This window comes from Equus caballus, chromosome 31 (assembly GCF_041296265.1).
Source record: "Equus caballus isolate H_3958 breed thoroughbred chromosome 31, TB-T2T, whole genome shotgun sequence".
NCBI lineage: Eukaryota > Metazoa > Chordata > Mammalia > Perissodactyla > Equidae > Equus > Equus caballus.
The window spans coordinates 21,783,047-21,806,526 of record NC_091714.1 but is presented as its reverse complement, the minus strand read 5'-3'; the positions used below and the strand labels follow the sequence as shown (position 1 = coordinate 21,806,526).

General features: G+C 43.7%; 1 protein-coding gene across 13 annotated transcripts in view; it reads left to right on the top strand.

Moving 5' to 3' along the window:
- The first annotated feature begins 15,008 nt into the window (after positions 1–15,008).
- UTRN (utrophin) overlaps positions 15,009–23,480 on the top strand; it is a 478,290-nt gene continuing 469,818 nt past the window's right edge. For 6 of the 13 annotated variants that reach the window (XM_070256224.1, XM_070256222.1, XM_005608207.4 and 3 more), the window contains exons 1-2: positions 15,009–15,966; positions 22,206–22,376. In XM_070256224.1, coding sequence (XP_070112325.1) covers positions 22,298–22,376 — 79 coding nt within the window. In that variant the 5' untranslated portion in view covers positions 15,009–15,966; positions 22,206–22,297. Of the gene's footprint in view, positions 15,967–16,086; positions 16,649–22,205; positions 22,377–23,480 lie in introns of those variants that run through there. The other 7 variants (XM_070256225.1, XM_070256223.1, XM_070256233.1 and 4 more) reach the window with 3 other exon arrangements.

Below are 23,480 nucleotides of genomic sequence, written 5' to 3'. Positions count from 1 at the left end.
ATGTATTGACTATGTATCAGGCACTGTTGAATAAAATTTAAAGAATAATTGCCATGTATTGAATACTGTTGTTTCAGAACTATGCTAAATGCATTAAGCACTACATTCATTGACTCCTTCATAACCCCCTTACGAGGGAGGCACTATCAGGATTTCACAGAGGAGGAAACAGAGAGGGTGAATCTTGTCCTGAGGTCATGACGGTGAGAGCAGAGCTGGGCATGGAACCCCAGCAGGCCGAGTGCCAGGATGTACTGCCTCTCCTGCCTAGACAGGGATATGTGAAATTCACTATTTAAAATTTTCACAAAATAAATCTAAAAGAGTGCTTTTACCTAAGAGTTCTGAGGTTACAAGAAATGTTCACTATGAGCCTCAGAAGGAGAGAAACCAGTTCTTCTGTCTTCATCATGACCTTACTGGTTGACTGAAAATCAGGGTACCTGCAGAGGGGGAATCGGGGAGCGAGAGGTCAAAGGGCACATGGTTTCAGTTCCTCAAGGTGAGGAAATTCTTGAGACCTGCTGCCCAGCACAGTGCATATAGTTAACAACACTGTATTCTATACTTAAAATGTGTTAAGAGGGTAGATGTATGTTACACGTTCTTATAAAAAAAAAAAAAGCGGGAGAGGCAACTTCCTAAGGTGTGGTTATGGTTACAGCATGGTTTGTGGTAATGGTCTCACGGGTGTATAATTATCTCCAAACTCACCAAGATATATACATTAAATATATGCAGCTTTTTGTATATGGATCATACCTCAAAAAAAAAGTCACACTACACGATCTTACAGTGGGACAAAATGGTCAAAAAGGAATCTAGTTGCCATGGTCTCTTTTTTGCCCCTCTCCTCCCACCATCCACTTCCTACATCTCCTACCCAAAGGCCAGCTTGGAGGGGAGAAATACAGCTCTGAAATCGTTAGCCTGAGGGCAGCATTCTTCTCTGGCTCTAGAATTCTTTAGTGTATGAGCTGTCACCCAGCCTCTAGTTTTCTGTCTCTGACTCATCAAAGGGGTGTGGAAACATTCATACGGCTATCCTCTGGAAGACTTCTTCTGTGACCTTTCCCACCTCTAGCCAGCCTGACTATCTTGGTTAAAGAGAGGAAATCTTAGCTTTTAGGAAAACTGACAAACCAACTGGCTTTGAGTTTCTTTCTTAGGAAAAATTTCTAGATTTAAAAAACATCAGTAGTACTTTTAATATTTTAAAAATGTATTGGTTATGAAATTCTTGGAAAAAATATAAAGTAGTATTGAAATTTTCTGAAAAAACTGCAGTGTAATCACAAAACCACATAACGGGACTTAGAAACTAAAGCACTGACAGAAAAGCCTCTTTGCCAACATAAACGGAAAAATGAATATAACCGCTGCATCTCTATTGGGCGGGATGCAAACACTTGGCTACTTAAGGTAACCGGACAGGCTGGAGGTCAAGGCCAGGGAGGTGCCACAGAGAATCCACACTATTCATCCAGCCAAGTGGAGACAGTTAATCGATCACAAAGACAGAAACGTGAACAATGAGGCTTCTGGAATTTAAAGAAGTCAACCCCGGGAATTTTGGCTCTCTTGATGCAGCGACCCCCTCAAGTTAATATTAGACAAACCACACCATTAGCCAGAGACAGATAAGCCAAATATGTAGGGCTCTGGCGCAGCTAGATTGAGCCACTTAATGGAATAACTCTTGGAGAAGGTTCTACTACTAGAAGTGATCTAATAACAAATAACATTTTGTGATAGTTAAAACAGGATTGTTATTCACAATAATTTTGGCACAACACCAAGAGATAAGCAAAAATGTGCTCATATGGTTTTGTGCCTTAACCTTGCTCCTGACCTCATCTTATCTTTCTAACATATAATTTTAATTTGGTCCAGCATTCCTCATCCACTTAGTTTCAATTTTATTTAATCATTATATAAATAACCTTAAATCCCATGGAGAAATTGGCAGATCACTAAATAATTAAATACTTACTAAGAAGATGACAGCAAGAAATTCTCTCTCTCTCTCTCTCTCTTTTAAACAGAGAGCGGTTGACAGTCGGCTGATCTCAGGCCTAAAGTATCTGGCTTTGTCCTTTGTTCAGGACTCCTGGTGAACCGGGTGGGAGAGCGATCTGTGAGTTAGATGACAATCCCCTCTCCTCTGCTTCTGCCCCAAGCTTTGCAAGTATAAACTGAGCATTTGGGGTTTTACAACATGCTAACGTTCGATTAATATTAATATTATTGCTAAGACTGTTAGTATTATTGCCTTTTTGGTTGACAGATTTGTAGTTATTGTAACTAACCTGAGCCAAAGGATAAACTAGAGATTTTTGCAAATTCAAACAAAACCTACTATTAGAAAAAGAAAAAAAAGAAAAAACCCAAATGATTCAGTTTCCATAATTAATTTCAAAGGACAACCATCAGAACAGTATTCTTTTCCCCAAAGTGGGAAAACTAAAACTATAAATATTTTAAAGAATTTCGCAGCTGCAAAACAGACAAAAGTCCCACCACCTAAAATGTGAAGTTGATAATCTGTTCAAAACTCTTGCTAAGCTGATTAAGGAGCCTGTCTCCCCCAGCACTCCCTGATACGATGTAGTTAAGGGAAGAAAAGGCTCCTTTTCCCGCCCTTCCCCCGCCCTGCAGGAGGAGCTGGCGCTGGGGGCCTGGTCGGCAGCCACCAAAATGAGGGTTTTATCGCTTCCCAGTGGGCCTGGGTGCAGTGAGTGCTCCTAAGATAGGATGCTGGTTGAGTACAAGCCTGGCCGGAATTCCCAAAAAAGAGGCAGAGCCAGGATGGGGCAGAAGCACAGCCCTCCCCATTCACAGCTGCTACCAGCTTCCCAAACTGCTTTTAGAATCTGCAGGGCTGGGAGTAGCATAGGTTACGCTCACTTAGTATGGTCTGGTTTTCAAGTCTGGGAAGGGAGCCAGAGCCAGCGTTTTCTCCCATAGTCCTGGAGAGGATGTGTGCTCTCCAGAGAGACGTGAAGCTGCAGACTCCCAGAACTGGCCTTCAGAGATTATCCATCCACTCATTTTACAGACCCGGCAATGGAGGCTCAGAAAGTTAAGCAACTTGCCCAAGGTCCTCACATAGTGGGTCTCTGGGAGAGCCAGGACTCAAATCCAGGGTTTTCTTCCAACTCATTCATATTTAATAAACCAAGTAGAAAGTACATTAAAATTTTCAGATATAATTTGAAGATATATAAAACATAGAGTTTGATGTATATATATAATTTTAATTGTAAAATACATATAACAGAATTTACATCTTAACCATTTTAAGTGTACAGTTCAACAGTATTAAGTATACTCACATCATTATATATAGATATATTTTTTTAGGAAGATTAGCCCTGAGCTAACTACTGCCAATCCTCCTCTTTTTGCTGAGGAAGCTTGGCCCTGAGCTAACATCCATGCCCATCTTCCTCCACTTTACATGTGGGACACCTACTACAGCATGGCTTTTGCCAAGTGGTGCCATGTCTGCACCCAGGATCCGAACCAGTGAACCCCCAGCGACCGAGAGGCAGAACGTGTGAACTTAACTGCTGCGCCACTGGGCTGGCCCCCACTATATATTTTTATAATGCCCTGTATCCACATGGAAATGGAAAAAGTCAGCCAAAAATAGTTTCCCCTTATCAATCAATTATTGAATGGACACACATTATGAGACCACCACCATGTTTGGATCAGACGCTTCTGGGTCCCGAGGAGCTTATAATTTGTTCAGGTGATAAGATACATAAATAGGAGGCTATAACTAACCATAAAAGGCAGCATATCATATACTTCAAATGAATGATACTGACAATAAGTGTTAAGAATCCAAAGGACACTATCATTAAGGGATGAGTACTCAGAAAAAGCTTCAAAGAGAAAGAAGACTTGAGCCACATTGAGAAAAGGGGAAGAGAAGTCATGAGAGGACGCTCCGGAAGAAAGAACAGAGTGGCTGAAGGCATGGGGGTAAGCTGAGAAAGACTTTTAAACAGTAGAGTTGAAAACGTGGAGTTTGCTACTAGACTCAAAAGGCTGATTTTATCCTGTAGGCAATTGGGAGCCATGGGAGACTCTTGAACAACAGGATTACCATGTTAACAAGTTGATGCAACGGCAAAGTGTAGGATGGATTGAAGGAAGAAGAGTTGGATGACTGAGGCCCATTAGGAGACCATTACAGAAGTTCAAGTACAGAGGAGAGGTGGTAGGGTTGGGAATGGGTACATAGTTATGTGAAATATTGCAAAGGAAGAATCTATTGAGCTGATTAACTAATTAGATATTGAAAGTGGGGAGAAGGAGAGGCAAGAATCCTAGGTTCAAGCCGGAGTGAATCGAGTCGTGGTACCAATGGAATGGATTGGACAAGTCATAAGAGGGAGATAACCTTAAAGGGACGTTCAGTTTCAGACATGCTGAAGTGGAAATAAGAGCAAGACATCCAAGTAGAAAAGAGAAAGCGCTTAGAGAAATGTGTAGAGTTGTACAACCGCAAGGAGTTACTATTAAAAAACATTTAAAGAAATTCTTTTCGTTTTCACCTGCATCTTTGGGAACAAAGTGTTGATCTCCTCAATTTAACCAATTGAAATGGGAATGATGAAGCTGATCACAATGTATGACATACTCTTCATCCTGAAGTATTAAAGATTTGTAACTCCAAGGCTAATGTCAGGTTCACTTTATGGAGAAAGAATTGGAGACATAAAAGCCTTTTAATATGTATTCAGTGGAGAATAATTCGATGGCAAATTGATAATACATCCCAAAACTTTAATATTGGTTTATTTAAAGCTGCTGGGTTCAAGCATTTCAAAGATGTTATTGCTATGAAATAAATACAGAAAGATCAAGAGAAAATATTGTGTAAAATGGTTTTGCAATAACAGTGTTGGTATCAGAGCAAGTAAAGTATTATTGTTTATAAAGTCATTTAATTTGCTATCATTCTGACCTAGAAATTTTTTTTTAAGGAAGATTAGCCCTGAGCTAACTGCTGCCCATCCTCCTCTTGTTGCTGAGGAAGACTGGCCCTGAGCTAACATCTGTGCCCATCTTCATCTACTTTATATGTGGGATGCCTACTACAGCATGGTGTGCCAGGCGGTGCCATGTCCACACCCGGCATCTGAACCAGCGAACCCTGGGCCACCGAAGTGGAACGTGTGCACTTAACCGCTGTGCCACCAGGCTGGCCCCTGACCTAGAAATTTTGATCCCCAGCAAAGGGAGCTTTGTTTACTACAGAGTAAACAGGAATCTATATTTTCCTCCTTTCTTTCTCCTGTAAGGCAAATTTAACCAGGAGGCACAGTGCTTAGGGCCCATGATATTTTTAAAGAGCACATGAAATTCTATTAAATTTTGCCTAACAAGAAAAAAAAGTTTAAGTATTTAAAATCATATCCAAAAAAATTAGAACTAGGTCTCTGAGTCTAACCAGAACCATTGCTTTTTGCGCTATTCTGCATGAACTTATGAATTCTGTGAGCTTGCTATTTTATCTTTATTAAAAAACTTAAATGTGTGAGTAATTTTAAGAATCAGCTACTCTACAAAGTTGGCAAAGATAAATATCAGCCTCCAACCCCTTTCTCCATACCCCTTCCCCAGAGACATCTGCTCTGAGCTTTTCAAGCTGCTGCCTCTGTGATGTCGTCTATGTCTCTAAGTAACAAGCTTGTCATGTTCCTCCTTGTTTTTTCAGGTTTCTATGTTATCTGTTGACTTCCTATCATGGAGATGAGGATTTGGATAGCTTGTCTCCTCCACTCTTACCAAACCCAGTCATAGACACTTCTCAGCTGATCATCTTCCTGATTGAGATTTATTGTAACTTTGCTTGACTCGATGTTCAGAATTAACATTATTATGACTCTGCAGGCTATTCAGTGTTGAGTCATACAGTAAACTATGATTATCTTTCCTTTACTGCACAGCTTGTAGTTTTCCCTAAGTTAAGAACTACCTTGTTTTCTCACTTGCCTAGTAGTCTATGTACACACTTACCATTTCTATGTACACATGCCCACCACATGTTTAAGTATCTTCTTCATACATTTATTCGTGTGGGTATTATATTAGTTTTATCTTCCAAAGTCTCTTCTGGAACATTTGGGCCTGCATGAGTCCAGATGGGTTGCCCCCATGCATGCTTGTGCATCATCCTGGATGAGAGAATTCCTTTTCCATTTCTCCTGTGTTGGATCTCTTTTATCTTGTAAATCATGTCTTCCTTTTTCTTGACTTGCTTCACTGTTTTGGTTGTACATATCCTTCAGTAACTCTCTGAGAAAAGGTGTGTGTGAGTGGAAGGAGAGTAGTTTTTCACTGAAAGACCTTTACCTTCACACTTAGTTGAGAAATTGGCTGGAGCCTGCCCTGATGGTCTAATGGTTAAAGTTTGGTGCTGTAATGGCTTTGGCAGCCTGGGTTCATTTCCTGGTCATGTCAGTTGTCATGTTGTGGTGGCAGCTCACATAGAAGAACCAGAAGCTCCTACGACTAGGATATACAACCATGCATTGGGGTTTTGGGGAGGAAGAAAAAAAAAAAGAGGAAGATTAGCAACAGATGTTAGCTGAGGGAAAATCTTTCCCTGCCAAAAAAAAAATTTGGCTAGATATTTAATATTAGTTAGAAATCATTTCCCTTCAGAATTTCAAATGTATTGCTCCATTTTCTTCTAACGTCCTGTGTTGCTGTTGAGAAATTCAGAGCCATTTTGATTTCTGATACTTTGTATGTGACCTTTTCTCCCCACCTCTCTGGAAACTCATAGAATCTTCTTGTTGTCCCTATGTTCTGAATGTCTCTATGCCATGTCTTGGTGTGGGCCTATTTTTGTTGTTAGACACTCAGTGAGCCCTTTCATGCTGGAAACATATATGTTGCAATTTTCAGAAATTTCAAATTATTTCATTGATGAAATCATTGTCTTCTCTAGTCTGTCTTTGAGGAACATTTCTTGGACTGGTGTTTTAATTTGCTTATGCTTTCCCTCCTATTTTTCATGTTTTTTTCTTTTTGTTTTTTTTTCTGTGAGATTTCTTCCACTTTATCTTCCAGTTCATCTAAAAGTTTTCATTTCTACAACCATGTTTACATTTTTTTTCTCTGTAACTTTATTTTTTGGAGTTTCCTGTTCTTGTTTCATTAATTCAAAACGTCCATTATCTTCTGTAGATATTAATACTAGTTAAAAAATTTTTTGTTCACTGCCAGCCTAATCATTGTTTCCTTCAAGTTGCGTTTTTCTGTTTCTGTGTTTTATTCCCACATTTACGTGAGGGATTATTCTCAGGTGTCTGGTAATTCCTAATAGTCTGTTTGTGGTTGAGGGTGTTAGAAGGAAAGGCTGAACGCACACCCTCAGTGCGTGGGTGACTTCCGTTTGTTCTGTGATGCGAGTGATGTGGGTCCGCCGTTGCTCTTGCGACCTCTATTTCTGTGTGTGTTTCCTCTTGGGCAGCTCAGATTGCCCGCGGGATGACTTCCCATCTCCTGTGTGGAGGGTAAACGTGTGGCTGCTTGCACTCTGGGAGTCACACTGGGAGAGGCGGGAGCTCCGAGGACGCATACTTCCCTGCCCTGACTTGGTCCTCACTCCAGAGATTCTCTGGTTTCCCTGATCGAAAGGACGCATTTCTGACCTTTGGCTGGGGTGAGGGAGAAGCAGTTGCCCGGCTGCGTGGGGAGGACGAAGGAAGTGAGGGATCTAACCACGTCTCCCAGCCAATCCTTTTTATCGTCTCCCTGTCAACCTCCTCCTCCAGGGTACCTGGTGCCTACAATTCCTGGGCTTTCGGCTGACTCTTCAGGGGAAATTTGATTTATTCTCGGCTGCCCCTACTGCTGACTTAGGGTTAGGCTTCCTCAGGCCTGCAAAGTCAATTTCCAGTTGACCATCTACTTACCTGCTTCAAAAGTGTTGTCATCATCCTCTCGTTGGGGTCTTATGCCTTAAAATAAATCTCTTTGTTGTAGTTTCAGTAGGGTTTGGGGAGAAGCAAGATTAGATGGTGTTTTCAATCTCCATCTTTACCTAGAAGTCACTGCAATTGAGTTTTTGACTATACACGGTTTGAAGTATTTAGCTTTTTATACAAATGCAGTGACTTATGAGGCTTTTAACATTTCTGATAATATTTTATAAAAATCTATGATCGTACTGACCAGTCTTAACATGGCTACTGTGTTAACTCAGTATTTTGTAAAGTTGAGTAATGATCTAGCCCTATTTAAGGAAAAATAAAATCTACAGACTCTGGCACTGAGTTACATTATTTTAATTATAATTCCTTAAATGTGTACAAACATAAGTACAGCCTATTTTTGCTTATAGCTCTTGTGCATTGTTTTTTTTTGGTGAGGAAGATTGGCTCTGAGCTAATGTCTGTTGCCAATCTTTCCCCTTTGCTTGAGGAAGATTGTCCCTGAGCTAACATCTGTGCCAATCTCCCTCTACTTTGAGTGTGGGAGCCACCACAGCATGGCTTGATGAATGGTGTGTAGGTCTGTGCCTGGGATCCAAACCCGTGAACCCCAGGCTGCCGAAGCAGAGTGTGCAAACTTAACCACTATGCCACTGGGCTGGCCCCATGTGTTGTGCCTTTTTATAAGCAAAAGCAAAAATAAACACACCACCTCTAACTTAATACAACAAAATCACACACTTAATTCAAATTAACAACGTAAGCTTAATACGACAGATGTTATTTTAATGGAACTACATTGCTACTCTAAATATAAATACATTACTTATTTCTGTGTCACGGGTTCTTTAAAGTCCATCATCCACATGCTACCATGTGTTGCAACAGGAACAAATTTACCCGTCTCGCTGAATCTGAAATACAGGGAAGCCTTTTCTCAGATAGCAAAATTTGTTATCCTATGGGTGTCATTTAGCAAGAACGCATCCTCTCTTAGTGAGCCTGCATCTGTTCTTTTTATTTTAGTCTCTAACAAATAAAACAGCACTTCATGACGCCAAGGGGTCATAAAGGCAAACAAGAACTCGGCCCTTATTTTAATTTAGAAGTATTCTCTGAGGGAATCTTTGGTGCCCACATGAGTGGACTGACAACTCTGCTAGGTCCTCAGCCCTCTGGGGCGCCTCCTGGGTGGAGGGGATTGCAGTCAAAGCAGGGGCAGAGTGTGCACCTGTGTAGAGTTACAAAAACAAGAAACACCTTTGCCCGCTTTTCTTTGCAAAGAGCAGATGCCTGAATAAAGATGCTGCTGGAGGAAGCGTACTTGTGACATGGTGACATGATTTCATTCATTGTGAGGTCTGTGGTGGCTGTAACCACACCAGACAGCAGTTTGTCCCAGGTTTGTAAAACAAAACAGCGGAATTTATTAAAATAATCAATACTTAAAATTGCCTAGGAAATGCCAATGAACTGCCTACATACTTTCCTCTTTTGCTGTGATTGAATCCTTGGGCTCTCCCTCCACGTCCCCGTCGCTGGAAACGCCCGAGAGCCACCAAGGAGGCACGAGCTGTGCATCTGCACCCCTGCTCGTTCTCCGGGGGAGGAAGTCCACCACCCCCCAGGCACATGTAGCACAGGATGGGGAAACTGGTGCGACAATGCGTCTTTTAAAAGCAGGGTAAGAACACAGAAGAATTTGGCATCCACCGGAAGCTCTGAGAGAATCTTCTAGATGCAACAAATGGTTGATAAAGGAGGGCCAGGTGGTTAATAACATAACTTGGTCACACTCAGGCGTGAGTCACACTGGCCATCTCTCCACCATACAGAGAGGCAATGCCCAGAAGGGCAGTCTCAGAAAGCGGCCATGGAGACAGTCTGGGCCATCAAAAACGGGTCCCTTTTGAATGAGTGCGCTGGGCACTTAGGTGTTTGCCCTCCAGAGGGGCATCAGGAACACTGAGCTGACCTAACCCAGCCTTCCTCTCGGAGGAGTTGTACTGGAGCCGCACTGGAGGATAGTCCAGGCCGACTCTCACTAGAGGAGTGTGTCTCCCTGTATGTGGACCCGAGGGTGCCTCCAGGAACCTGCACGGTGGCCCCGGGCAAGGAAGCAGGTAGAGCTAGGCGGAAGGCTAGCTTGCCAAACAAGCTGTGACTTAGGATACGTTCCAGTTCCAGTATCCAACTGGAGTGTGGGGCGAGGGAACTAATGTACAACGTAGTTGTGGGTTTCACAATGTGAAAATGTATGCACAGCCTGGAAATCTGGACGGTGACCCCACCCTTACCAGGCTGAGGCTGCGGGGGTGTTTGGCTTAGCTTCTCAGCACTGTCCATAGGGAACTGGGGGCAACAAGCAGCATTTCACAAAAGAAAACGTTCCTCCTGCACCACGTGTACACAGCCTACGCTCTTTCTCACCCTGGAGCCTTCATTACGTCTCCTCTTTACCGGTTACTTTGATATTAGACTGGCCTTGTTCAGTTGCAAGCAAAAGAATTCCAACACAAGTAGACATTCAGAAGAAAGGGAGTTATAAAAAGGGCAGCATGGAAACCAGGGACTCTTGCATCCTCCAGTCTCTTTCTCCTTATTTTTTCGGCTCCATGTACGATGGTTTCATTTTCTCCTTCTGTGCATGGAGGCATTGTGGAAAAGTCTTGATTTTATGTTACTCCAGTTTACTAATTTCCAAGGGAAAAAAGAGAATTTTCCCTTCCAGGGTCACCATGAAAACTCCATGGGAAGGACGAGGATGGGCACAGCCTGGATCTTCCGTGTGCCTCGTGGATTAATCACTAGAAGTGGTGTTGGGGCCTATGATTGGCTGTTCCTGAGTCACAAGCCCACCCCTAGGCTGGGTGTGGAAGTGATTAACAGCCTCACAAACTGGTTGGAGCAAGAGAGGAGCAACTACTCAGAGGAAGGGCTAATGTTCCTTCCAAAAGAAGGGAAAAGATGCTGGGCAGAGCAAGACAACAGAGTTCCTTATGGTTCCTATTCATCCGTTAAGGCTCAACTCAGGTGTCACTTCTTGATACCCCCCCATCCCTGTCCTCCTCCTATTGGGTTGTGTGTCCTTCTGGCTCAGGTTACATCTTGGCGATACTAGGGTATCCATATTCATGTCTAATTGTCTGTTTCTGTGTTGGTCTCTCTCAATAGACAGTGAGCTTTTTGAAGACAGCCTCTGTGGCGCATTCTCATTTGCACACCCAGCCGCTCAGCAGATGATGGGAGGTCCAGGAATATTTTCAATAAAATAATCAATGAAGATGATCGCGAAATGGCAGCAAATCCTCCTGAGTTAAGAGAAAGGGGAAGTAACATAACAAAAGTAACAAAAAGTAAAAGTAACAAAGTACCAGACACTGTGATAAGTGCTTTAATATAAGCAACTCATTTGGTTCCCACAACAACACTTGAGGAGATATTCTTCCTATTTTACAGACAGGAAGCTAAAGGTTAATCTCCACAAGCTCGTATAGCGAATAACTGCCAATATGATCACCAGCAGTTAGGTGACTTCAGTCCACCCTTGTTCCCTTCAGCTACGCTATCTTCTGTCCTCCGCCTCCTCCAGGTTAGCAATGAACTTCTACAACACAGAGATGCTCTCTTTTCATTTCTTAGTAATGTGGACATTTTCCCCCAATAGATAGTTTTATTCCACCTAAATTCACTCCCTGGCCTGTGTTGCATCTTTCATTTGTTTCTTTATCCACAAAACTGGAGAGTTGAAGGAGAAACTCTGTAAAATCTCTTCCAGTACCAACATTACAAAAATATACAAAGTAAGTGAAACCAAGTGAAAGTAGCAAGTGTGACAACCCCAACACAGGGCATGGGTTTTATCAAGAAGCTTTTCTGGTTCTCCAAGGGCAGCACCTCCGCTCTCTCCTCGTCTCTTCCTTCTTTTCTGAAGTTTCCTTTATTTCCTCCTTTTGTTCCATCAGTTGCTCTTTTCTCCCGAACAGCTTAGTCCTTTTATTTTGTCCTGAGTTTCTCTCCACACACATTTCAGCCCTGTACCTTCAATAGTCCTCTCCTCCCTGCCCTCCTGCCTTCAGACTTTCCCTTCAGAGCATTTGGTCAGGACTGGCCAGGCCGGGCTGTGCGTCCCCAGTGCAGGCTGAATTGTGGGGAACGCTCCTGAGGTGTTAATGACCCTCGGCAACTCTAAGGGTGATCTGAAACTGAATGAGACACTTGAATTCAAATCGTGCACATTTTGAAACTATGATCGATCCAGTATGGATTTTTTTTTTTTCCGTAAAAAGAGCAATTTCTAGACCTCTCTCCAATCATCCGAAGTGGCCTATTTGAGGCTAGCCCCCAGGGAAGTGGCTCAAAGTGCGAGTCCCCAACCATTCTGATCTAACCGCATGGATTTCTTGTTAAAACTGCAGCTTCCTGGGCCCCACCAGTCCTAGTAAATCAGAATTTCTGGGAGCCAGCAGGCGATCTGATTTAAAATGTGCTCCCTGGTGATTCTTGAGCTCACTCAATTATGAGAAGCTCTGCCTTTGTGCTAATCATTCTCTAAACATTTCATGTATTATTATTGCTTCCCTAATTGTGTCACAAAGAGTTTTATTTATATCTATCTTCAACGTGCACAATAACTATTAGATGTTTGACTGAAGAATTCAGCAACATTATTCAGCAAATGTTCTAGTACATAGAAGCCACATCTATACTTTCTTGACCTGAAAAAGATAAGGAAAGGTAAATTCCCTAACCTTTGCCCCTCTCTTAAATGCTTCCATGTGAGGCTTTATTCACAGAAAACACCGAGGGTCAAACTGAAGGAGTGTCTTGCTTTTTACATGCTGTGTATTTCCCCATGTTTCTATTGTTTAAAGAGAAACTGCATCCATATACTCTTGCACAAAGGTTAATAGAGAAAGTTTTCTTTTTGGCTTTTATGTTAGGATTCAGTTCCCTGTGAATGAACAGTATCTATGTAGAATCGTGTCTGTCTATATTATATGCACATACGTATGCATTTATCTTTATCTATGAACCTATATATACACTACTCAGATCATAATATTTTCTCCTGTGTGAAAGACTTCATTCCAGTAACAGCAGTTCGATTTTCTTAAATTTTCACTGTTCTGTAGTGACTGTTGGGCAATTCAAAGACTGGGTTAATGGAAGACCCAGGGCCACATTCCTCTCATTTTCTCTGAAGGCTCTACATCGATCTTTGGAGTGGCCAGATGAAAGCCCACCAAGCACTGTCCTTACAGGCCCACGGCCCTGCTGCGTGGACTGCAGGCGGACTGTTGGGGGCTAGTGTACTAACAGCTACACTTGTCTCCACTTTCCCCCCAGCTCAGTTCTCAGGCTGTGAAGGAAGATCATACTGTCTGCTCCATGGCAACGTAGCGGCCAGTGGTCAAAAATCTCCCACTAAATGTGGTTTCTCCTCTTACAAAGACAATGGGGAGCAGGACCAGCATGGAACTTCTTGATCCTCCCGTTAACAGGAAGCTCTATGGCCTCTTTTGCACATGGCCTACAGAGAATCAGTCTCTGGGTGAGGGGAGAAGTACTAGAAACAGACAGGGCATAGGGCCCCGGGCAACACACCCTAAGCCACTTGAACTGGGATGTGGGGTGGAGTCAGTCAGGCATGGATGGTGGCTATTGTCCCTTATGCCCCTTTCCTCACAGCCTTTGGGGAAGCTTAACTAAACGTACCCTCAGAGCTTAGAAACTCAGCAATTTTAGATCCCCAAACCTCTGAGTCTTTCAAAAATTTTGAGTTGTTAATATTTGTGTAGCACTTTGCAATTTACAAAGTGCTCATTTACATAACTTTAAACAAGGAAATCCTCAAACACTCCAATATGGTTTTATTTTAAAGGAGGAAATCTGAGTTTCCATCAACTCAACCAGGATACAGTGCATGAAGAGTGGCTTTCAGAGTCTGTAGAATCATCAGTGAAAAGAAACCTCAGTCTCCCTGGATACAGCCAGACGCCAGCAACGCTTGACCTATCCTTGTCTCACGGTACTTACGGCCCAGGTCTTGCGTATTCTTGCTTGTTTACATGCCTTATCTCACTCACTAGATTTGAAGTTCTTTAAGGCAAGATCTCTGTCGAATTTACCTTTGCATTATTCACAGTGCCAGGGGAACTGGCAGGCCCCAAACTGGCATTTGTTAAATGAAGCAACGAATAAAAGTGAATGAATAAATTATATCCATTTCGAGTTAATCCTCTGGATTTTCTTTGGGTTATATGAAGAAAATCCCCCCAAGGAAGGACGCGAAGCTAGCGACCACATCCAGAAGACTACCTTTCAGGACCTCTACCCCCCCACAGCATTTAGGGACCGGCGCAGCTTTCACTTTATAACTGATAGAAGGCTAGTAAATTATTTCCGAAAAATTTGTTTAAGTCCCCCGGTGGCTTATCTTTACTAACTCGTAAATTGTTAACTTTCAAATATTAAACCTGCAATAAGCCAGAGCTCGCTTATCAGTCACCCTTTCTTCTCTGTTTATATGAACTAGGAACTCGGTGGCTGTTTTTTCTCGCTCCTCCCAAGTGTGATGGTCATGTAAAAAGCACAGGAACACATGGCGAATGAAACAGGTAGATAAGAAAAATACACACACAGCACAAATTCTTTTCTCCCCAGATATTTTTGACCAAACTTTCACCCTCGAGATAGGCCCTATAACAGATGGATGTGTGTGTGTGTATATCGGAAAAACAGGGGGAAAAAAGGTCAGCGTAAACACTATTTGTACGTATGAACGAATATAAAACGAAATGTCAAGTTTGTCTTAGTATTATAAAGGACACAGAAAACTATATAAAATTAATATACCCCTGGAACTAGGACCAAAAAACCAGCAAACTGAGATGCACTGAGCGGAGGGCCAAATGGAGATTTCTCTCTAAAGGAGAAAAGATCACCCGACTCTCGGGTTTGCCCGGCGGGAGGGCGTGGACTCCCGTTTTCGGATAATCTGAATACAGGGGATTGCGTTTGCGCGGGGCGTGCGTTCCAGCTCCCGGCTCCCCGCGCGCACCGTGCGGTCCGGGCGCGCAGCCCCAGGCCAGCCGAGCGCCGGGCCCGCTGCTGCGGGCGGGGAGGGCGCGCAGGGCGGGCGCTGATTGACGGGGCGCGCGGTCAGGTGACTCGGGGCGCCACGTTCCCGGAGCCCAGCCCGCAGTGGCCGCCTGGGCCGGGCCGGGGCCGAACCGGGAGCCGAGAAAGGCTCATCTCCCGAAACAAAGTTGCTGGGCCGCCGGCCGCAGGGCGGGAGAGCCGCGGGGGACCCGGGGCGCTGGCGGCCGGACCCTGCTCGGCCGCCTCCTCCTCGGTAGCGGACCCCGGGGTGCCGGGACCCCCGCCGGTGCCAGCGGGGCGGCAGCGCGCGACCGAGCGGTCCTGCGCCCCACCCTCCCTGCTCAGCCTCCGGCGCCGCGCTCCAACAAAGGGGCAGGCCCGGGGCGGGAGGAGGAGGAGGAGGAGGAGCCGGAGGAGCGAGCCACTCGCACACAAAGTTGTGGAGTCGCCTTTCCTCGGAGGAGGGGAGCGGGCAGCCGCCTGCCGCGGGCTTTCTCCCGCCGAGGGGCGAGGAGGAGCCTCCAGCGCCCGAAGCCGATTGGGGAATCACGGGGAGCGGCGCCCCCCTTCTTTTGGGTCACTTCTGCGGACGCGAAACTCTGTCGTGTTTGGCAAGCTTGGTGCCTACGCGCCGGTTCCAGGTTTGCGCTTGGACTGTTTTGTTTTTGGCGGAACTACTGGGCAGGAAGATTGCACAAGTCAGGGGCGTTTTCAATCGGTGTCAGAATTTTTTTTTTTTTCCTTTTGGACCTTGTCTGGTTCTCCACATTTCATTTTTAAAAAACGTCGCATCACAGCACGCCCGCGCGCGCACACCCCCGGGATTACTACGACCCGAAGTGAGCCAGGGGTGCCCCTGGGCTGCTCGGGCCGCGGCGGCGGCGGTCGGTCACCGGAGCAGGTAAGCCCATGCATTATTGAAGCCTCGGGCTGGGGACTGACCGCGGCCCCGAGGAAGTGGGGCGTGGGCTGCCGGGAGGCTGGACTTTTCTGCTGCTTCTGCGCCCAGGATCCGCGTGCCGAGCTCCTTCTCGCGGCGGAGGCTAAGATGTCACCAACTTTTGCGTGCACTTTCCTCGGAACCTCAGTTCAGCTCGCCCCGGCGGGAGAGAGAATGCTAGAAGCGTGGAGAGAGCTCGGGCGTGGAGGTCCTCGGAATCCATATAGTAGCAAAGGACCTAGACTCTTCCAGCTGGTTCTGTGCTGCCGCCTGGCTCCCCCTATCCTCCTCCCCTCCGGGGTGAGGGGGTCGCGCTTCCGTTTCTCGCGCGGTGAGGGGCGCTGGGCCAGTGATCTCCGAGAGAGGACGTGGCCTTCCAGGAGGGCCTGTCACACACACCCCAGCCCCAGGAAGGCGGGGCCTGGAGGTGTCCGCGAGGAGAGGGTGGCAGTGTGGGCGGCGGGCAGGGGAGCGGCTCCCAGCCGTCCGCCTGGCAGGAAATGTGCTTGACCTCCAGGCCGTTGCTGCTCCCGAGGGTGGGGCTCCGCAGAGGGGACCGGGGGCCCCCAGTCTGTGCGTCGTTTCGGGCAGTCGCCTCTTCTGGTTTTCCGGACTCTTGGCATCTCTTGCTGCCACTGATAAGGTAATTTACGCCCCTGTTCGGCTCCGCGTCCAAGGCTCTGGTTGCCCAAGGCCACCTAAAACACCAGCGAAGCACTAATTTTCGGCTGTGCAACTTTTCGAAAGCATGCTGTTCAAAGAGAATTTTTTTTCCCCCATCCCCAGATTACGAAAGGGACTCGTCCCCGGCTTGTTCCAAGGGGAGGAGAAAACGTACCCGACGTCCAAGAGCTAGGGGGTCCGCTCTTAGTTTTACATTGAACTGAGAACCCCAGGTCTAACCTGGGTCTAACGGCCCTGCTCTCTGGGATGTCCTGGGAGAGTTTCCTCTTTCCTAGCCTCCAGGTCGCCTGGGTCACCAAGGTCTCCCGGGTCAGTTCCCCAAAGCGCGCATGGGAGGGGCAGTGCACCGGTTCCGTGGCCGCGGCGCGCCGAGCTCGGGGGAGCCCCGATCCCCGGGTCGGGCCGGAGCTGCCGGCCTCTGGCACCGGCGGCAGCGGCCGCATTCATTCCTTTGTAACTTGCACGGGCCCCAGGAAGTCGGGTCGGCCCCTCCCGGCTGGTGGCTCGTGGGCGCGGGGGACACAGCCTGCCCAGAGCGCTGCGGGTCTGGCGAGAGCTGGAGGAATGCGAAGCTCGTGGATGTCTCAGCTTCCAGAGTGCCAGGCGGCGAGGGCCAAGGTTTACGCGGTGTCATTCCCCGCCCCCTTTACCCGCGTTTATGGGACCGATGAGACAGCTCTTTAACTCTCCTTTGGGTGTTTACTTACAATTTATTGCCCCTGTAAACAGTATTAATCACTGTACCATTAACCTTTCCTTGGAGCGCTTCCTGGAGCGAATGGCAGTTCTTGGCGCTGGGCGGTTTCTTTTACTGTCTCAGGCAGAGCGGCAAACTCTTGCCGCCTTGGGCTTCTTTTCCACTATTTCTAGCATTCCTGGGTTTTGATTCCCTATGTCAATGCATGAATAGTTTTTGCCCGAGGACCAACACCGCATTTCCATCATAATTGCATATTACTGAGCATACTTGTATTCTTACATTGTGTAATTACCAAATGATTTTAAAATTAAAACGTTAGCTTTGCCTTTAAGGCCAACCTCCATCCTTTCACCCCAGGCTCATGGTTTTTGGTCCATAGGACAGTCGGAAATGTTCTGAAGGAGGAGTTGGTGGTACAGAGTTGAGTGTGTTGGTTTCAGTGAGAAAGAGCTGGCTACACTTTGCAGAACGTCATTACGATGGAGCAGAAACCTCGAGCCGCGGTAACGATAAATTAAGGTTGCATACGGCTTAAAGCTTGTAAAGCAATATCCCTTTCATTTATCCTCAGTTTCTCCCCTAGCTTTGTGTGGAAGATGCCCTTCCCTCCGGTTCATAGATGTCAGAGTGGAGGGTCACACTTGGCACAGTGTTGGTGATGAAACTTTGATTCTGTTTCCTGACAACAAATTATAAATCGCTATAGCATTTAGGGATTTAGAAGGAGGTATCTTTTGCCATAGGTTACTCAACCTGGAGTCCCCTGACCCATTTGTGGCAACAAGTGACAGTCAACGGCTATCGCTGTTTAAAGGGTCTTCTGTGATTCTCCCTCCTTCCTATTCTTTCCTTGTCCTCTGACCCCCCTGCTGCTGTATCTTTGTAACATATAGGGGATTTTGATAATCAAGAAGAGAAAATTTGAGAAACTATCTTGAGAGCAGTAAATAATCTATTATAATAAAGAAATATTAACATACGAATGGAATAAAGTCCTGTGTAAACGGTTTACTTTCCTCTTTTATGGAGTGGGAAAGTCTTCGGGAAACATGGATGTGAAGACCCTTGGCTAAGACCAGTTATGAAGGAGAGCAAGAGAAAGGTTTCTCAAAGGGCATTGTTAGTTGCTTTCCAGGAAAGAGAATTTTTATTGGGCAAACCTGATTTTCCATAATAAAATTTTACATGCATTCTTCTGAACAAAGTTTTTGGTTCTTGAATATAAAATAAATTAAGAATTCAGCAAATCTTTTGCAGGCATGTACCCCCCAAATGAACTTAATCACATAATAATCCATAAAGTATTAACAGTGGTAGACCAATGTAAAAAATGAAAAAAATTTTTTATACACCCATAAAATCTGTTGGACTGATGATCCAATTCGTTCCTACTGGAGAGGAGATTGTCCTAAAGCTTTAGTAATCTATCTTAGTTTTCATCTGCCTCAAACTCTTTAACACTTAAAACTTTTTTCTAAGGTAATTTTGACCTCTTTATTAGTAGAACACGCTCTTTTCCTGAATAGTAAGGAAAATAATTTATTATATATTGACTATATTTATTTTATTGTAAATTGATATATGTTGCTTCCTTGAATGTTATATATCATAAAACAATATATAAAATACTAAATATTACGTTTGTATGTAAAGTGAAATAGATTATAAAATAATAATACTATATGGTGTGTCCTTGAATTAAAGAGTCGAGTTGTTCAATCCTAGCTGGCAATAAACTCTGGTTCTGATATCTTTTGTAATATTTGAATTAATGATCTTTATTTGTACATTAATACTTAGATGTGTTAGCTGTTATATTCCCAATTAAATGATTAATTTATTCAGTTGGCTTTTGGGGCACTTTTAAGGGGCCGTTAGGGTAGAGCCAAGTTGCCCAGCTGAAACTGGAATTCTGATTCTGTGTGGGCTGGTGAGGCAGAGTGTTTCAGGAAGCATTAGGCAGCAGTGCAGGACTCTCATTGTTGACATTCTTAAAGAAAAGGTAGTACTGTAAGGTAGAATCCTCAATTCTGTAAATCCTAAAGATGCTTCTCTGATTAATTGCTGAAGACTAAGATTATTTTGTTGGAGTGATATCTGTACTCAGCAGCATTTGTATGATGTACCTTCCAGAATAAAATCTGTGTCAATGGATAGAACACGTAACTATCCAGATTTATGCCTAACCCAGACCGTTCCTGAGATGAGACCTCTTGTTGTCTCTGGCTGTTTATCTCAGGCACCTAAAACTCAGCAAGTCAAAACCACATTCATTATTCATTCCTCCAACAACTTACCCTCCAGTGTTCCCCAGCTCCCCCTACTCAATTGTCCAAGCCAAAATTGAGCAGTCAGTTTACATAGCATCCTGAACCACTCATATCCACTCAGTTCCAAAGTCCTGTTGACCTTCTTTATTTAATGTCTAGATATCCTACATATCCACCCACTTCTTTCCATCTACCCTTGTTTAGGCCATAATCATTTCCTGCCTGTGATAGTATACTGGAAAGAACAGAACAGTAAATATGCTCCTTAACTAGATTCTCCAAATATTATTTTCCACTGCTTGCTTTCCCTCTCTCTCTCTGTTCTCTGTTTGGGTGTGTATATGTGTATAGACATATACATACACGCATACATAGATCCATATATGTTGTGCTGTTTGAACTTAAATTGAAGATATTATCACACCTCATTGCTAAATGTTTCATCATGTGTCTCCTACAAAGACATTCCTTGCATAATGATGAAACCATTTCCAATATCAGAGAACTTTAATATCAATACAATAATATTGTCTGACATACACCCCAAATTCAGATTTTTCAAAGTATCTCCAAGGTGTTTATTTTAAAAAATCCTTAATTCAGTCAAGGCTTACACTTGGTTGTCATGTCTATTTACTCTCCTTTAATCCACAAAGTTCCCCCTCTCTCAGGTGTTTTTGCTTTTTATGACATTGACAATTTTGAAGAGTCCAGGTAATTTATTTTGAAGACTATCTGGAGTCTCTATTTGTCTGCTCACGATGAGCTTCACATTAAACATTTAGGCAAGGATACTATATGGATGATATAACAAAGAAGGGCACTACATAATGATAAAGGGATCAATCCAACAAGAGGATATAACGTTTGTAAATATCTATGCACCCAATATAGGAGCACCTAAGTATATAAAGCAATTATTAACAGACATAAAAGGAGAAATAGACAGTAGTCACACAATAATAGTAGGGGACTTTAGCACTCTGCTTACACCAATGGGTAGATCATCCAAACAGAAGATCAATAAGGAAACATTGGCCTTAAATGACACATTAGACCAGATGTCTGTAGTGGACATACAGAACATTCCATCCCAAATCCACAGAATATACATTCTTTTCAAATGCACATGGAACATTCTCCAGGGTTGATCACATGTTAGGCCACAAAACAAGTCTCAATAAATTTAAGATTGAAATAATACCAAACATCTTTTCTGACTACAAGAGTATGAAACTAGAAATCAACTACAGGAAGAAAATCAGAAAAGCCACAAATATGTGGAGATTAAATAAAATGCTACTGAACAACTCAAAAGAGAAATCAAAAAATGCCTGGAGACAAATGAAAATGAAAATATAACCTGCCAAAATGTATGCGATACAGCAAAAGTGGTTCTCAGAGGGAAGTTTCTAGCACTACAGGCCTACAATATAGGCCTATACAATACAAGCCTCAACAAACAAGAAAAATCTCAAGTAAACAGTCTAACAGTGCACCTAAAGGAACTGGAAAAAGAACAAACAAAGCCCAAAATCAGCAGAAAGAAAGAAATAATAAAAATCAGAGCCGAAATAAATGAAATAGAGACTAAACAAACAAGAGAAAAACATCAATGAAACCAAGAGCTGGTTCTTGGATGATGTAGTGTGTTTTCCATTACATAGCGTGACACCCCATTATTGGTCATGTGGTTTGATCACTTGGTTAAGCTTAGAAATTTTTCCCTGACATTTTGTCATGAAAAATTTTCAAGCATACAGAGGAGTTGAAAGAAATTTTCATTCAACACCTATATCCCCATGGCCTAGGTTCTTCAGGGAACGTTTGTTAAATTCTGCCACAGTCTTCACGGCTCCCCGCACATCACTCTCGTCCACCCACAAGCCAGAATGATTTTTGAAGAAGGCAAATCTGATCCTGTTACTTCCTGGTTTAAAACCATCTCCTGGGTCCCCACTACTCTTCAGAGAAAGAGTGAAAGCCTTGACATGGTCTCCAAGGCCCTGTCCCTGGTCCTGTCCACCTACCTCAGCTAGTTCAACAGATCTCTCTCCTTGGCTGTCTTCTCTCCAAAACACTGGCCTTTGCTCAGCTTCCTGAATGCTCCATGATCTTTCTGCCACTTCACATGGGACACTCTTACCTTTTCTCTTCCTGCCTTTCTTTTTGGCTAATTAAATTCTTCTAGTCCCTGAAGGCTTGGCTCAAATGTCACTTCTCAAGAAAGCCTTCTCTGATTGCCCGGGGTGGTCAGATTCCTCTGCTGTTTGACGACATTACTCTGTACTTCTCCTTTGTACGTTTGTCGAATATCTGCATTATCATGAAATAATTCATTATGAAATTAACTGCTTAGAGTCTATAAACTTCATAATGGTAGAGGCTGTGTCTCTTTTTGATAGTCATATCCCCATTGCCCAGATCAGTGCCTTACACACAGTAGGCATTGAATAAATATTTGCTGAACGAATGGTACTATATATAACTATCTATTAAATAATATATGTATTTTTTTAAGTCAGTACTTTCCCTCGTCTCTCTAGGTGTTGATGTCAAGCTGGACCATTGTAGAAAACTGCAAGTCTTAAAAAGAAGACTTGGTAAAGTCTTTGGATTATATTGAAACTCAGCAAAGATGGCCAAGTATGGAGAACAGGAGGCCAGGCCTGACGACGGGCAGAACGAGTTCAGTGACATCATTAAGTCCAGATCTGGTAGGTAATGGAAGCTTAAGAAAATGACAGATTTTTATGCATAAACTACTTAGAAGGACATCGGTTTTTTGGCTTGTTTTGCACTGCTCTTGTGAAACAAACTTCTTTTGAAAAACATAATTCTGATAAATGACTGTTATGTTGTAAAAGTAATATAATGTCTCTGAGTAGCCTATCTTAATTTCTCAACCCGATTGGGTCTCTTCGTTTGTTGACTGGCATTGCTTGGTGAAACTGCGACCTGTAGTTGAATGCTGTGCATTTGTAAGACTGCACCTTTATAAACAAAAATACAGCTGAGCATTTTCTTCTTTTTGGCCTATTTTATGAAGTTGAAGGAATTAGATGCCCGAAGTAGGAAGTACCGTGGTTTCTGGCAGGTGGCTCTCCTTCAGTTTTGCTTCCATCACTGTATCTTCACCCTGTCCCTTTTGGTGGCCAGTGCTAGGCCGAAAAGTGTCCTGTCTTTGCTTCCCTTCTTGAAACTTCTTTTGCATCTTCTCAAGGTAGAGTTTTCACCTGGGGAATCTAATCAACTAGACCGAGACAGATGAATGGTTTTCATGTGACCATTTAAATTGGGGACCTAAGGATGCTTCTCCTCCCCCCAATCTTTTTATATAACTAAGTGCTTTTTGATTCTGGCTGCAGAAGTAAATCAACTGGGAAGTTTTTAAAAAATGCAGATGCACTGGCTCTCCTCCAGACCTATCGGCTAAAAATTTCTTTACTTTTGAAAAGCTTCAAATTCACTTCTGAGGCAGGCTCTAAGGGGAGATGCTTTCGAGAAAGCAGGGCCTTTCTGAGCTTTCAAAATTACACAGAACTCCACCCTGAGTGTGAACACTATACTTAAGTACCTTTGAGAGTTACTTTGAGGTATAAAATTACATCCAGTGTCCCTTTGAAAACAAAAAAGGAAACTAAAGGCTGTTTTTGCTGTGTGAACCATCTTTATGTTATGGTAGGAGTTGATTTCTTATTATTTGAGATTGCAAAAATATGCACTGAAAGTAAGCTCTAAATTGAGAGAGATATACATTTAATACACACATTTCCCGCTGTGATACTGATGTTGGTCGATTGGTAAAGATTTTAATTAAT